This window comes from Lissotriton helveticus, chromosome 7 (genome assembly GCF_964261635.1).
Source record: "Lissotriton helveticus chromosome 7, aLisHel1.1, whole genome shotgun sequence".
Classification (NCBI taxonomy): Eukaryota; Metazoa; Chordata; class Amphibia; order Caudata; family Salamandridae; genus Lissotriton; species Lissotriton helveticus.
In genome coordinates this window covers 1,409,642,944-1,409,659,817 of record NC_136068.1, presented here as the reverse complement: position 1 = coordinate 1,409,659,817, position 16,874 = coordinate 1,409,642,944, and the positions used below count along the sequence as shown (strand labels likewise).

Genomic DNA, 16,874 nt, shown 5'->3' with positions numbered 1-16,874 from the left:
CTCGGCCTATCTCCATGGGATGCAGTCCCTGCCAACTGGGCGTTCAAGCCCAGGTGGACCGATAGTGTGACTTTTCTTATACAGGTAGCATATAAAGTATAGGCTAAATACCAGGATCTTTAGCGGTTGCTTTTGGCTGTACAAAAATTGCAAAACACATACAACAAAAACCTGGGCCATTCATATTTGCAATATTTCTGAGCACTATACTTTTTAACTCTTAACTAATCGAGCTGAGCCATTCCACCTGTAATTTAGTTACATCGGAAACAGTAGTCATTTATTTGAAACTTACCAATTTACGCGTGACAACTGCGTTTGCTTTTTCCCAAAAAATCTTTAATAAGAATGCCGGTGCACACATACGGACCTACAACCCCGTGGGCCGGCCACGGAGCAGGCTGGAACTGTACATGTGGGGACACTTATTAGTGGAAAACCTAATAGAGTCGGTGGTCGTTAATTTCATAATAAAAAGTGCGACAAGTGCAATATAATCATATCGAAACTTCAGTGTGAGCGAGTATCATAAGTGTTGAAATTCGAACTTTCAATAATCATGATGCGTCAAAACTTAACAACAATTCATTGTCCGACTGTTCAATCGGTACCCATCTCATGTCAATTCATTGTCCTTCATTGTCCGAACACATAATCAGTACCCATCCCATATCAATTCATTGTCCGAACTGACAGTATACATCCTATATCAATCCATTGTCCGAACATATAATCAGTACACATCCTATATCAATCCATATGTTTAAAAACTACATACATATCCCATGACACCAAGGCTGAGCAATCGGGGTACAACAAGGAGTTGAAAGTTTCATTTGTACCGGCGCCATTTTGGGTGCAACCAGGCAGATCCAGGCATAGTCTAAATCTCCACTAACTCGTGGTTGGCCCAGAGCCTCTTTCGGCAGTCCAAAATTTCCGTTAAAGGGCAAAAGAAAGGATCGGTGGTCTGAACCATCAGTCAAAGGGGGAGGGAGGCAACAATTTTCCTACCGGGTCATACTGGGTTTTCACCGGAACTGATCCGAACTGTAGTCTGCAGGATTCTAGTCATTCAAACTGAGGCTGGCGCCGGCATGGGAGCGCCGACGTCTCGCGGCTACATTTTCATCGTTCCGTGGGCAATCATGGCAGTCATTCCCCATCGGGGGTGTCTGCGGGGGTCGGGGACTCCCGCGGCTCCTATAGAATCTTCAAGGTCGAGGAGAACTTTTATGATGGTGGGACTCGTTTCTTAATCAACAAGCAGCCGGGCCATCTCTTCACCCCGGGCCCGCTCCAGCAGGATCGTCCGCCATTTTACGAGTGGGCGAACCCATGTCGGGTGAGTGGAGCGTTGGGGGTGCCCCTGGGGACCTCCACCTGGGGAGGTGGGAGAGACTCGTTCGCGCCGTCTCTCCCTCCCAGCGCACCCCACGCCGTTTTCCTCGGCGCTAATATACATGATGGTCGGACCAGGCGATGAGAGAGGGGGGGGTCGGAGGCATAGGCAAGACATCCCCCCCAGTGTTGTCGCAGCCATTATAGAAGAAGTGGCGCCTAGTACGTTTCGGGCCGGGCCTCCGATTGATGGCGGCCGGACGCTCTTCGCCACGGCCCCAGGAACGGGTCCCTTGGTTCATCCTGGGGACAGACCTTGGCGCGTGGTGCCGTCTTCGGGCTATTCGCGTAGTGGCCTCTCCACCCCCAGGCCTCTTATGGAAGCTGGTCCAGACTGTCTGAGAGAGGGGGGGGTCGGGGCATGGACATTCCCCCCTACAACTCTCCAGTGTTGTCGCAGCCGCCACCGCGGCCGGATCCCGTCGGCCCCGGCCTCTCCTCAGGCCCACCTCATGCGATGACCTCCGGCCGACGGCTGGCAGCAGGACCCGCCCTACATGTGTTGAAGATCTCGTCTTCCGGCTGGGCGTAGCCGCAAACCTGTTGCACTTTGGGAGTTTCCAGAATGGGGGCGGATGTCTGCTGACTTGTATCTTTCCCAGGTTGCCGTTATTGGGGCGTGGCAGGCGGTGGGACAGACATGTTTGGAGCAGTGAGGGGCGATGAAGCCTCATTGCCTCGTGGCCGTCGCAATGTCAAGCCTGGCTTCTCTTATCATTTTCATGTTTCTTATTACAGGCTTATTTCTAACGTTTCTTGTTTCTAGGACAATCATATGTTTTATCATTAAGTATTGTTATCGTTTCCTTATTCGTTATTTAATAAAAATTTCATCAGTGGCCTACTGATTTCGTTTTCCTATTCCTTTCTTTCTAGTTTGTTTCGTGCTAAAGTTTCTGTTAACAGGATACAGTGATCACTTCATTATTATTGCATATGTCCTTTTCACTAGGGGTGCTCTCTGGTCGGGCCAGATGACCTACCTCTAGTAAATGGTCCGGGTGGAACTGGTTTATCAATCAGTGGGGAGTAGATAGGCATGACAGATTACAACGGGGGACAAAGGTCCGCATTACCTACCCTTCACTACTTGCAAAGACTAGACAGAGTATTTCTTTTCTATGTTATTTGCAAACAGAGAATACCTCCAAAAAGAACAAATTCCAAACAGTCAATGTTCGGACAACCAATCAAATCAATGAGGAACGAAATAGGCACGACGGGTTACAATGGGGGCAAAAGCCTGCGTTACCTACCCTTCACTATCTGCAAAGGGAGAGAGAATATTCCTATTCTTCCCCGTTTGTAGGCAGAGAAGATCCTTAAGAGAGCCAACTTCGAACAATTCAATGCTCGATCAAACAATCAATCAGTGGGGAGAAAAATAGGCATGACGGATTACAATAGGGGACAAAAGTCTGCATTACCCATCCTTCACTATCTGCAAAGGGGGGACAGAATATTCCTATTCTTCCCTGTTTGTAGACAGGGAATATCTCAAAGAGCAATAATCGATAAAGATCGATAACAAACAATCAATGGGGAGAAAAATAGGTATGACGGATTACAATGGGGGACAAAAGTCCGCATTACCTATCCTTCACTATTTGCAAAGAGAGAGAGACGTTCCTATCTGTCGCTGTTTGCAAACAGAGAATGTCTCCAAGAGAACCAATACTTCAAGTAGCACCCAAGGCTAAATGAACCAATCAATGAACAATACCAGTATCTAAATACCGTTTCCAATATCAACAATCAATCAATCAATCAGATGGATAAAGCCATCCTACCAATCAGACGTAAAGACGTCCTACTTAACCTTACCCGGACCGGACCGTGTGGACAGTTCTTCGCCTTCCTTTTTCCAGCACCCGATCGTTCTCTTTCTCCATGTTTTTACCGCAGCATTCCTGTGGGATTCCAGTCAGGACAATAGGTCACTTGAGAGAGATCCGTTCGGAATCGGTGAAGTTCATTCAATCGGCAGCCGGACGAGGGCCCTCTCAAGGCAGGTATACTCCAATCGTTTAGATGTTCACCCCATCGTCTGGACCTCTCTTACCGGACCTTATGTCGCTGATGGACCCCGCGTTGGAGCGCCAATTGTGGAAAAGTCAGCCCATAACATACCTGATGCCCAGGCTGCTGGCGCAGGACGCCTCTTAGTTCCCATCTTGAACAATTACCAAATAAAGAGACGGGCGCTGGAAGCAGGGAAACAAGAACAGAGTTTATTTCTCATGAGGAGAGCCTGTCATTTCGGACACTCTCATAGTGTCTTCAGGAGGTGCTCTAACAAGTTTCTCTGAGGCTTCGTCTTTTATACACAGGTTTATGGCACACAGACATCCTTCATTACAATCAAGACATTGTGAAGTATGAAGATATTCCAACACGTGGCTACAGTAGGGGCCCTTATCCTCCATACAATAGGAGGGGGCTGTCACGCAGCTGAGTGTTCTGCTGATTCCTTTAGAATGTGTGCGCCTGATCGAATCTCAGGGGGTGGGGAGGTCATGATCAATAGTAGCCCCCTTTGAAGAGGGGCGAGTGCATACAGTAGTGGGCAATAAACTGTATCCTCAGGCTGAGGGATGACCAGCGGTCCGTGCAGACAATCAGGCTCAGAGGAAGGGGTCATAAAAGGAGGGGTATTCATGGAAGAAAAGGAGGTGTTGGTCAGGCGCGGGGTGTGATTCCCAGAGACAGAGTCATGCGGGAGGGGAGGGTTCACGACTTGTGCATGTGAGAGCGGGGGCGGTCAGGGTGCATGGGGGATGCTTGCAGGGTCAGGGAAGGGGCTGATGATCGATCGCAAACAGAGAGACCATGGTACCTAAAATGGCTGTTGTATATATGTGTGCATGGGTCTATGCTGGCGGGATAACACAGTCAGTGTTTTGCAATATCCATTCTGCTTACGACAAGAGGTACAGCGAACACAAATGAACGCCGCTTATGTGCATATACATTGCTATTTTCAACATATGTACGATTGCATTGTAAAATTCTATTTTTAATAACGTAACACATTTGTTTTGCTTTTAAAGCTGGTTGTGTACTTGCTTTTACTCTCAGTAACTGGGTTACCATGTCCTCACATCTGATGGGTCCCAAAATGCTCACATTCATCTCTTAATTATTATGGCCTCCAGCTACAATTTAATAACAATGAGAGTCGATTGGCACACAGTTATGCAGAGTTAAAAATATTAGCTAAACATATAGTAAACTGTTGCCACAACATCAATTTGAGAAAGCTTAATTTAAACTTTTAACAGCAGCTATTCTTACATTTTCGTAATATGGTTGTAAGTTGTGGCTTTCTGAAGCACATTATATTGTATTCCTATTTTAGGTATTATACACTTCACTTTTAAAATCTTGCATTACTTCTAGTTATCAGGTCTGTTGATCATTTTGATACTCTCTGCTGTAATTTACATGCAACTTGAAATTGTTTCTTCCAGGTTGAGACGTGGCTGAACCGGGTACTGGATGCGATGAGGGCAACAGTCAGACACGAGATGACTGAAGCTGTTACCGCCTATGAAGAGAAGCCAAGAGAGCAGTGGCTCTTTGACTATCCAGCACAGGTATCTTGCAGCCCCTAAGTTTAATATGATTTCCCCATCTGTAAATTATAATGTCAATAAAAGATCCTGGGAGTCAGGGCTCATCCTCTACTTTGTTTATGAGTCCAATGTCTTTGTATTATGATGGTCAATGCTTATTTGAGTACAGTCATGAACATGGCTGGACAGCATTATCGCTAAGTAACCTACACTAATCTTGCTCATCATTACTATAAGAAACGGGGTTATTGGTTGAGGGGTGTGAAACCCTACTCAAGCCTGAAATACAATCCTTATCAGGGTGGGGCACAAGCAAAACCCAAATTTACCTGAACTCAACCCTCTGGTAGCTTGACACTGAGAAGTTAGGCTTAACTTAGAGGGAATGTGTAAAGTGTTTTTGCAGCATTTCAAACAGTAATAAAGTGAACAAACAACACAAGAAAAGTCCCACACCAAATTCGAAAATTAGAGTAAATTTTAATAAATAATTTGACTATAACAACAAAATTCCAATCAGTAGAACCAGAAAGATGCAGTTTTCAAGATTTCTGTGAAAATAGCACTGAAAAGCCCAAAGTGGCAACTGAGGATATCTGGTTGTGCTGGAATGGCACAGAATCACAAGCTCAGGCTAAACATGAGTGAGGGCTGTCTACAGGGACCCAGTTAGCCCTGCTGAACAAGAGTACCTTAAGTCCTGGTTGTGAAGAGTTGTGGAGTACTGCGTCGAGGATGCATTATGCTGCTGAGGTGATGCAAGACCAGGATCAGAAATGCGTTGCGCAGTGTCATTGAAGAGGCCATTGACAATGGGCTTACAATGTGAAGTCCTTCATCGAGGGGCTTCCGATATGGAATTCAGCATTGTAATGGAGGCTGCCATCGATGAGACACCTGCATCAGTGATGCATCGTGCAGCAGAGGTTCTGTTGGGGTTGTAATGCGAAGTCTTTGTGCTGGGAAGGTCCACGCAGCAAGACGATGCATCAGTTCTGCTCGGAGTTGTGCCTTGCAATAGATGAGATGCATCTGTTCTGATGGGTCCACCGCTGGGCTGGCAGAACACCTTCAGGTCCACTTCTGAGGGTCAAGGACTGAGGTGGCACCACTTGCCAGGGTAGGAGTCACAGATGGCAGAATCCAGGTTCTAAATTCAAGGTTCTTCGAACTCTGTTATGTCTCTGTGGCTTCGGATCAGGAGGCCGGCCAACTAGCCCTTGGAGTCACTCTGGGTTCCTGGGTTTAAAGAAGCAGGTCCAATCTTTGTCACCTAGGCAAGAGGGCAGTAGGGAATCAGGTCAGCACAGTTGGGCAACAGTCCTTTCAGAGCAGCAGTCCAGCTGAGTGGCAGTCCTTTCAGCAGCACAGCAGTCCTTCGTGGTAGAGTACACAGGTCCAGAAGTGTACTGAATGGTTGGATGTAAAAGCCCAACATTTATACCTGTTGCCCACTTTGAAGAGGAGGAAACTTTTAGAGGTTTCCACCCCCCTGAGGTGTCAGACATCCCCTTTCTCCTTGCCCTGGCCCCAGCCTGTCTGGAGTCATAAAAGACTAGTGATACACTCTTTGTGAGAGTGCTCAGGCAAAGCCTTTGTGACGTGTAAGTGTGGTAGGTGATTGTTCTTTCCCTCTGTCCACTCAGTGGCCCATCCTGACAATACCTATCTTCCCATTGTCTCTCTGCCTGGGAGCAATACACAAAGACCATCTGCCAGCTACACCTAGTCATGTGACCCAGGATCAGGCTACAGGCACCAAATGGCTAGGACAAGAAAATGGCAATATTTAAAAAGAGCCAATTCCAACGTTGTAATTGTAAATCCGACTTTACCATTAACCCCTTATTTATTTATATTTATTTATTTTAAGGTTTTATAGAGCGCAAACTTGACCCGAGAAGGTATCAGAGCGCTTTACTGATTCATAGAGTAATACAAAAGGCAGGTCGTCACAGGAGACCTGTACATCAGAGAGCTTACAGAGTCAAGAGTCATACAATAGGCAGGATATCACACGAGTACTGTACATTGGTGAGGGGGTGCAAGGTACCAGCGGGGTGGGTGAATACAAGGAAGCATTATAATCATAGATTACAGATGGTGTATGATGATTACGTGGCGAGGTCGCAGGATAAGGCAATAGTCTCTCAGGTGGCAGGGAGCAGGTGTGGCGTGTGCTCATAACGGCATGGTTCCGTCATGCTGTGGCTGCTCCGCCCATGCCGCACTGATTCCCCGCCTGTGCGGGCGAATTAGTGAGTGGGCGGGGTCGTGATTGAACCACGCCGTCATGAGCACAGCTCGCCCGTGACTCATGATGGCATGGTTCTGTCACGAGCATGGCAGCATCACGCTCCCCCTCCTCCCCCCAGCACTGCGGCGGAATTACCGCCGCAGCCAAGGGGTTAAATGGGCTTTTAATTACAATTTAGACACCAAACTTGACCTGTCTACTTGCTCCCAGTTGGCAGTTCCAGTTTTTTAGATGTAATAAGGTAACTTCACTGTTAGCCTTTGGCAGAGTTAGACCTTCCAGAAGCAAACAATTAATTTAGGAATGTCTCACTACCAAGGCATGTAAAACTTAAAAGTACATGTACTACTTAAATACTCTGCATCCTGCGCTCTGGGCAGTTCAGGGCCTACTATAGGGGGTGACATATGTTTTAAAATGGAAGGTTTGGGCCTGTGAGAATGTTTACTTAGAAATGACAGTTTAAAAACTGCACATGCAGACAGCAATGGCAGGCCTGAGACATGTTTGAAGGGCTACTTACGTGGGTCACACAATCAATGCTACAGGAACACTGGTAGCATTTAATTCAGAGGCCCTTAGTACATGTAGTACCACTTTTCTAGGGACTTACAAGTAAATTAGCTGTGACAATTGGGTGTAAGCCCGTTCTACCCTGTTTTAAGGAGAGAGCACAAGTACTTATGACTGGTTAGCAGCTGTAAAAAGCACAGAGTTCTAAAGCCAGCAAGAATTACCTCAGCAACACAGGAGGGATGAAGGCAAAAAGTTAGGGAAACAACTATAGGTCTAACAATTACAACTTGGGCTTTTATGACCCCATCTTTTTTTAAATCAAGTACATAAAACTTTCACTTAAGGGTTTAGCGGTGAGACAATGGGAAGATAGGTATTGCCAGGATGGGCCACTGAGTTGACAGAGGGAAAGAGCAATCACCTACCACACTTACACATCACAAAGGCTTTGCCTGAGCACTCTCACAAAGAGTTCATCACTAGTCTTTTGTGAACCCAGACAGGCTGGGGCCAGGGCAAGGAGGAAGGGGATGTCTGACACATCAGGGGGTTCATTGTTAGTCATTAGGGAGGGGCATCAACAAAGAAGGCATGACTCTAAGATTTGACCACAAATCCTTATAACTGATTACCATTGAATTTTAATACTGTTATTTTAATTGTCTAGGAGACATTTGTAGCAAGGGCTCATTGTTTTTAGCAAATGAGTGCTTTGAAAACTGAATTAAACTTATATTAATATAATCTGATATGACTAATTTACTTTTTCTGTTATGTATCTGTTTCCTTATGTAGTCCACATGTAAAGTATTTTATTGTCTTACTGCAAATGCTTTCTTTTCCATAGTTTAATATAGTTGTTCCATAGGAATGACCTAAAAAATGTAGCCTAAAAGTTACTAAATTTATGATAACAAGAAGCTAATGAATCCATAGTATTCCTTCTTGAGAAATAGAGCCCATGCATTCCCACTGTATGCCCTATTGTTAATTCCATCCTTGTATCTCTACAGGTGGCATTAACTTGTACTCAAATCTGGTGGACCACGGAAGTTGGTATTTCATTTGCACGACTAGAAGAAGGCTATGAAAATGTCATGAAGGAATATTACAAGAAGCAAGTGAATCAGCTGAATACTCTCATCACAATGCTGATCGGGCAACTTTCCAAAGGAGATCGACAGAAAATTATGACCATCTGCACAATTGATGTCCACGCTAGGGATGTTGTCGCCAAGATGATAGCTCAGAAGGTTAGTGGCTACTTTTGAATAATTTATGACACATTGATACCATATTTGTCATCCTAACTAAATGAAGCACTTGGGAACGTATTGAAGCCAATGTAGTCTAATAAACCCTTTTCTCCAGTATCACCAACATGGTTATTAGCTTGCGGTAGAAGTAGTAGAATTTATGCAGCACTTCATACCCCATTTTGAGGTCACAAAGCAAATTATGGAGAGTGGTGTCTCACTATGCAGTGTAGGGGTGCTTGATTGGAAGGATATTGTATTGTGCCCAAGTTGAGGCAGGCTAAAGCCGGTTCCCTCGAGTCCCTGCTATGGTTACATATCCACTCTAGCAATCCTGGTGGGTCATATAGTCATTTTTTTCATGAATGCTTGCAGCAACTATTAGCAAGTGAACTGTGGAAGAAACCTTAATCCAAGTAAAACAGTTTTCAGAATAAGTATTAAGAAGCGTACTCAATTGTGTTCCTACTCTTCACACAAGGCAATCCTCACTAAACACAAGCACGCATGGGCAGTAATCAACTTTTACCAGCTGGCCTCTCTTCCACCATACCTAGCATTTACATATCCCCTGTACCTAAAACAGAGATTACTGGCACTCAGACTGGGTGAGTGGCATCTTTTGAAAAAGCAACCCCTTTGGCAGCGCTCATCAGACAAGCTTGGGTGAAGGGGTTGCGGGGAATCAGTCGAGTCTTTTGAGCACATTGTATGTGCCTGCCCAGCACTGATGACCCTGCATAGATCAAAACTGAGGCCTGAGTGGAACAGACTGGGAGTCCGGTCCTGTAGGCAGGGTATTATTTCGGCACGGAATCCGGAAAACATGCCGATTGTAAAGCTGATTGTAAATCAGCTTTACAATCTTTGTTCATCTTGCATATTGTAAATTTAACAGCCATTGGTGATCCATCAAACTAACGTACTGCGTCAAAATTAGGAAACAGTTATTGGCAGACATAATAACGGCACATTTTTGAAGTAGCCTTTCCTGTATTTTAGTTCTCTGTTCCAGTAACCTGGTGACTCTTGTCTCAGTTTCACAAAATCAAATCACTTTATAATTCAACAGTGCAATTTTGGGCCCATACTCCATCTGATTTAGTTTTTCTTAACATGAAACTTTGAATCCATGCTTTATATTAAATGTTTCTGTTCCCTCAATAACAGCGGAACCTTGCCAAAGGGACTATGAAACTTTAAGTTGTGTGGATGCAGAAAAGGTATAGCATCAACGTTTTGCTATTAATCACAGTAACTTGGAATTTTACATTAAAACTGGGACAGCATAACACAGATTAAGCTAAACCCGACATGGAGAATCAATTTATCCATCTATGGTCGAATTTTTAGAGAGCACAGTTCTAAGCTCCTCGACTGCATAACACTCTCTGACTTTTCACTAGTTCATAAACATGTACTCCCTTTTGCGCTATGTTGCACTTATTCCATTTTGGTGGCTACCTCGTTTTTCGAAGGGACTTTTACTTTTATTCAATGTATTTATTAATACTATGCCACCTCGTGTTTGCACACAAGTGAAGGTTACCTTGTTCTCAAGAGAACTTCTTTCTAAAACATTTATTGCCTTTTATTGAATGTGGTGGGAGCAGCTTAGGGAAAAATGTCTGAATATTGTTTTAAGTTTTTTACACCGATTGTAATGATTTAATTAATCAAACAATAAAGTATTATTGAACATATTTTCTGTAAGCCTATATGGAAAAGTTCTTAGTGTCGTGCATTAGACACCAGATAGGTGCTCTTATCTTTTCCTAAAGAACAGTACCTAGCATTGTATCGTAGGAAAAAGTGTGAGATAGGGAATGTTCAAGTGATGATTACACATTTTGCTGACCATTTTATCAGGGCCATCTCATTCATCAAATTTACAGTTGCAGCTGATTGCAAATGGATGCCCAAACTGCATCACTAATAGTCAATTGCATTGGAACTTGGCTGTGGAATTTTGATAACTTTGGTCCTATTGGTCCAAGTGGGGTACATTGTTCTGATACTGAATGTTATTGTGTTTGATTTCAGATAGTGTAGGTCATCATTTAGGGATAAGCCACGTTTTTACTTTATTCCTAAATTTAAGGTGGTTCTGGATGCTACTTACCTTGGCAGGCAGTTTCAAAAGGATCTAGCTAGAACTGAGCATAACATTCAACCAATATTGTTTTGTAGAGAGGTAAGGTGAGTAGAATTCATCTTGAGTGGAGCGTCCTGAAGGCAGGGTGTCTGGGTATCAGTAACCAGTGTAATGCTTGAAACACCAGTGTTGTATTGATTTGGTGAGTATGTGGAGGTCTAGAAGAAAGTCAGGGGGCATGTAGGCATTGGGCATTTTGTGTACTCTGCTCATAACATTGCAAGTGAGAATAGATTGTAATGTTTGGTAGTATCCCAGGTGGAGGAGGATATGTCCTATTGTCCACACTGTGTAGAAGGTGCCCCTTGTCATTTCATTAAAATGTGAGATTAGGTATATGGAGAGGTTTAAGTCCATGATCACTCTGCAGTTTCTTAACCGCATCGCTGCGGCGGCTTTTCCCGCTGTACGCGGCAATTTTAAAATTACCGCGTTACATGACGAGCTCAGCTCGTCATGAGCGCACAGCAGGTTACGCTCATGACGTGCTGAGCTCGTCATCAGCCTGGAAGGGGTTAACTATGTACATGTTGTTGGTGGAGTCTTAAGTTATTTGGGACATATTGTAGTGTTTCATTCTCCACAAGTCAAGATCTCAGTTTTTGAGGAGTTGAGTTTAGGGCGGCTGGTCATCATCAATACATAGATAACACAGAAGCCCTCTTCTAGTCAAGATATAATATGATACTGAGGGTGCTCCAGTTTTAGTATGATTATTTTGTCTTCTGCATAGCTGAAGTATGTGATATTGAAAGGACTTATTAAGTCAAATAAGGGAGTATAATAAAGATTTCAAAAGAAGTGGAGAAATTATTGAGCCTTGTGGGATGTCGGAATGTGAGTTGTGGAGAATGGGATGAATGGTGGCATTGCCACGAAGCTTTATCTACCTTTGAGGTAAGAGGAGATCCAGTTATGCATGTTTTTTTGTTGGGCAATCTCTTCATGTTTACAAAGGATTGTTTGATTATGTACTTTGTCAAAAGCAGAAGTTAGGTTCAAAAGTAATAGAGCTGCTACTGTCTGTGTTCCTCTGTCTGGGCAGAAACTGGACTGTTGTTCTAAAAGTAGACTTTTCTCCGAAATAAAAGATTTTCCAGAGAAGAACCTGTTGGACATTGTCAGTAGTTGGCCAGGTTTGAGGGGTCTAGGCTTATTTCTTGGGGAAAGGTCTACAGTAGGATGTGTTCAGTTCCATTTGGAAAATGTAAATCCAGTACTTGTATAGCACACAAATCACTCCCATAGGGGTATCTCGGCGATGGGGGCCGTTGGGAAGATTAAGCAAGCTATTGCCCAGAGTCACATGGTGCTGGGCAGACCCCTGCCGCTGGAGCCAGGGATCGAACTGTGTTCCCCCTCGTTCAGCGTCAGTCACCCTGGCCGCGACGCCACACCTGTATTGAGAGAGTTTTTCACATTTCTGGCCTTGGATTTTAGCTTAAGGATGGAATTGGGAGGATGCTGGAGATCTAGTCTGGTTGATTGCTTCCATTGTTTCGCTAGTGATGGATAGCTGTTTGAATGAGATTACATGTTGCTGGTTGTTTTGTCTTTATTTCTGGTGCTTTTGGCTTGTGTTACCTACAAACATTCAATAACCATACCAGTTTCTCAGTGGATTGGTTGATTATTTTGTGTTCTGGTATGTATTAGTGACATATTCACACCAGGGTTCAAGGGAATGCTTAGTTTTCTAAATAGGTAACATTAGAGGATCTGAGGTAGGATCTTCAATTTACAAACTTGACAATGTTGGTGGAAGCCATGTGTTAGATTGAAAGCAAACAAGAACATCCACAATATTTTATTGCTTCATAAATCTTATTTTACAGCAACCTATCCTGGGATACTTATAGCATACCACTGATAATTTCCAGTTTCAATTGGCAAACTGTGTCAGTGTTCATATATTATGTACCCCTGCTAATGCCTCACCCCTGCATCAAGTGTCTCGTGGTGCTGTTCTGTATGCTTGGGATGTTTTGTTAGATTTCTGCTTTTTCGACTTTTAGGTGTTTGACACGCTGTGGTCTAAGGCCTGCCTTTTTAAAATGGTAGCTCTTTCCATCCCAGAGCAGCTCATGATAATATAGGCTTGGTATTCTATTGTGACCGATTATATAGCTAGAACCAGGCACATTAAAATGATCTCTGCCAGATCGCATTTTTATTTCCATAAAACAAAATCTACATTTTTGTCTGACTAATACTTTATTTCTCCGATTTTTTTTATTTTTTTTGATAAAGGTACAAGGGCCATTACTAGTTCTGGGTTAGATGGTAAGAGCTTTTTTTTTTACAAGCATGTGTCTCAGTTGGACATTTTATTATTAAAATCCGATGCATTACCCAAATTGTTGTATTTTGAGATACTGCATCTAGTTAAAAGAAAGCACCATGGAGAATAATTGACATCTATGCTGTGCCAATCATCTATTCTTATCTGTTTCAAGGTTGATAATTCCCAGGCTTTTATCTGGCTGTCACAACTCCGACACCGATGGGATGACGAAAAGAAGCACTGCTTCGCAAACATTTGTGATGCTCAGTTCATGTATTCATATGAGTATCTTGGCAACACCCCGCGACTTGTGATCACTCCGCTGACTGACAGGTACGTTACTCGAACACCCGTGCTTTCAGTATAATGTTGCAGCTTCTCGAACCTTTGTTATATTCTCAGGTTTTTAAGGAGGGACTGCACATGGAGGTCATGTTAGGGTTTTGCTAGAAGGATTTCATTGGCAGTAAACCGTGTATAGAACACTGGGTTGCCTTCTCAGCAGTGACACTGGTGGGAAGCGTCGCAGGTGGGCCGTGTATGTTCATTAGGGTTTGCCAGGTGTGCCTACGCCCTTGCTTTCCGTTTATTACCTTCATGCAGCAGGTTTATAAAGTTAGCAGGGCTCTTTCAACTTTGTTTACTCATGCATGCCCTTCACTCTGCCCTTGAGCAGTAAATGGGAGGCTCATTATGGGCTGAGATAGGGCCAAAGGTTGTGTGATGTCACTTCCAGTACCCCAAGCATTTTAATGACTTTATACACATTAGACAGGCAGTGCCTGAGCTATTTATAATAGGTCGTATTCAGCATATACACACATTTATATGACCACAACTTTATGTTCAAAATGACTGTGACTTTTCTCATGCCTGTCATGGGTATGATGGTGATTTATAGTATAGACTTTCTCCTTTCGATTGATCAGCACGTTTACAATGGCCTCCCCCTGACAGCAGACTACATTTCTCTGACATTCCAAGGTCCATGTGGACTCAATGCATCATGGCACGTCACATGTGGATGTGCAAAGATGCAGGTACATACTGACTACTTCCTGTTTACAATCACCCTTGTTTTGTCGCCGGCATCTCCTCTACTGGATGAACAGCACACAATGCGGGGAAGCAGGTACTGAAGGTGAGAGATAATTGAGGCTGTAACATGCCACTTCACTCTCAAGTGACTATAGAACTGCCCCATATTTTGATACTGGGCTAGCTCTTCCCTAACTATAGCTTTTTCCTCTCACACCATACTAACCATACAAGCAAGTCCGGATCAAGATCTCCGTATGTTGAATAAACCCTGACTCACTCTCAATATATATGATGAAACACATTTAAATATAAACCAGCACCCTTTTTAGAATATCTTCGTTACTGATTTTACTTTAATATGCATTAATTGCATATTTTTTAACTCCACATATAGTGTATCTGTTCCCAGTCTCATGATAGAGTTGAGATGTTCGACCCAACTATGAGGAATAAGCCTGAATGATTATATAGATAAGTGTACATTACTCGCATACTCACTTCCACTTAGTAACCGCCACAGGAGTTTTGACACCTCCTGCATTGTATGTTCACATGTATAAATTTACAGCATTTGCCCTCTAGTACTCTGTTTTGCTCTGTTACCTCACCGCTCACTAACTGCTTCTACCTGCCTGCCTGAAGCGATCCAGTTTACCTCCAAGACCTGGTGCGAACTGCGTTTCCTCCTTGGTGTGCCCGGCTGGTGGGAGCGCATTCCGCAGTCGGCGGTTTCTGCAGCCGCTCCCAGCGCGAGCACTTCAGGTAGAGGATTTGTGGGGGCAACTGCCAAACGGAACCGACCGGGGGACTGCGAGGACTAGCTTTCCTCAAACACCGCAGCTGGTGCCTCTTCCCCCGGCGGCCACGCCCCTTGCCTCCACGTACTAAACAGACGCAAGCTCCACCGCGACGCGGGACGCGCGCGGGACGGAGCTCGGGGCGAAGACCGGGCAAAGAGCGGGCCCGTTGTTGCCCGTTAGTGACCGGGAGGGACCGGACCGGGCCCCCCCCTTGATTCTTATTTTTTTCCACACGTTTTTGTTCTTTGTTGTTGCATTTACCCATTATGCCTGGAAGAACCAGAAGCAAAACAAAAACTGCATTAGCTGTAGCCCAGATCACAGGCCCTATAGATCAATTTATCTCACGGACTAATGAGGCCATCGAGCATAGTATTTCCCTTCTGGAACGCAGAGTATCTTTGGACCTCATCAAAGCGAAACGCTCCTCTTTGGGCCTTTTGGCTACCGCGGCCTCCCCCACCCAACAAGCTCCTATTGCACCTATTCTCCCACCATCTGCCACTGTTGCTGACATTCACACAGTACCACGTTCAGTAGATTTATCTGTAACGCAACTAGAGTCTGACTCTTTTTTGTCAGACGACCTAGAGATTACCCCGGATCTAGAGGCTTGTCAAACTCAGGGCTCATTGGAATCAACCGCAGCTAAACAATCCCGGGGAGTGAGGGAAGGAGCCATCCCTAAACGAGGAAACACCAAGCCATGCGGTAATGCGGTGGAGCCCGATATCCCTTTGGAATCTGGGAGGGATTGGTCCCTACAGCCCACACAATCCAGTACAAATGCACCAACTGAAAATAACTCCATAGTTCCTACCATTATTGTAGAGGAGATAGATAATTCATGCAGAGTTTGCAAATCTAATTCGCAAATATTAACTACAATCAAAGAGCTTCTCTCCCAACATTTAAAACCAATACAAATTAGTGTAAGGAATATGGAAGCCCAATTAGCAATTCTATCAACCACTTACTCTACTGTGTCAAGCTTACATCCACCTAACCAAGGGAAGGGAAATCCTACTCACCTCGTAAAAGCTCCCCAACTCTTACAACCCGGTGCAGGAATTAAACAGACTTCCACGTCCATTCCCCCCCCTTAAAACCAAAGGATACTGTTCCATCAGCAAAACAACAACAACACCTAGTGCCTAGTGTGCAAAAGGCTAAAACATCTACTGATTCGCCCCAGACCTCATCAGGAACAGGACCTGTAAAAATTGCAAAAGTTGCAAATACTGCAAATACTCCTGTAGACACAATCATAACCCAAGTTACAAAAAACAAATCGACAATTTCACCCCTTAGATTGACGATCACACAACCCTTGATGGCACCCAAAAAGGTACCACGACTAAGGCGTCCAGTGCACCTCCCTCCGGAGGCAACCCCTTATACGGTCATTCTAACAGGCGTTCCTGAATTAACTGAAGGTATGGATGAAACTGCTCGGTCACTTAAGAATAATGTCTTGCAGTGGCTAAGCCTAAATAGGCCACTAGAGCCCTACTATTCCGGTGGGATTTCTACAGTCCGCAGAGTAATCTGGATAGGGGATGGGCACAAATCGATCCACGGTGACTGTA

At 44.3% G+C, this 16,874-nt stretch overlaps 1 protein-coding gene across 1 annotated transcript in view; it reads left to right on the top strand.

Annotated features, from left to right (window-relative positions):
• The window catches only part of DNAH9 (dynein axonemal heavy chain 9), a 1,695,107-nt gene that overhangs the window by 559,128 nt on the left and 1,119,105 nt on the right, over positions 1-16,874 (top strand). The window contains exons 24-26 of the mRNA XM_078654721.1: positions 4,872-4,997; positions 8,763-9,002; positions 13,617-13,777. Of these exons, the coding sequence (XP_078510847.1) occupies positions 4,872-4,997; positions 8,763-9,002; positions 13,617-13,777 (527 nt within the window). The remainder of the gene's footprint in view (positions 1-4,871; positions 4,998-8,762; positions 9,003-13,616; positions 13,778-16,874) is intronic.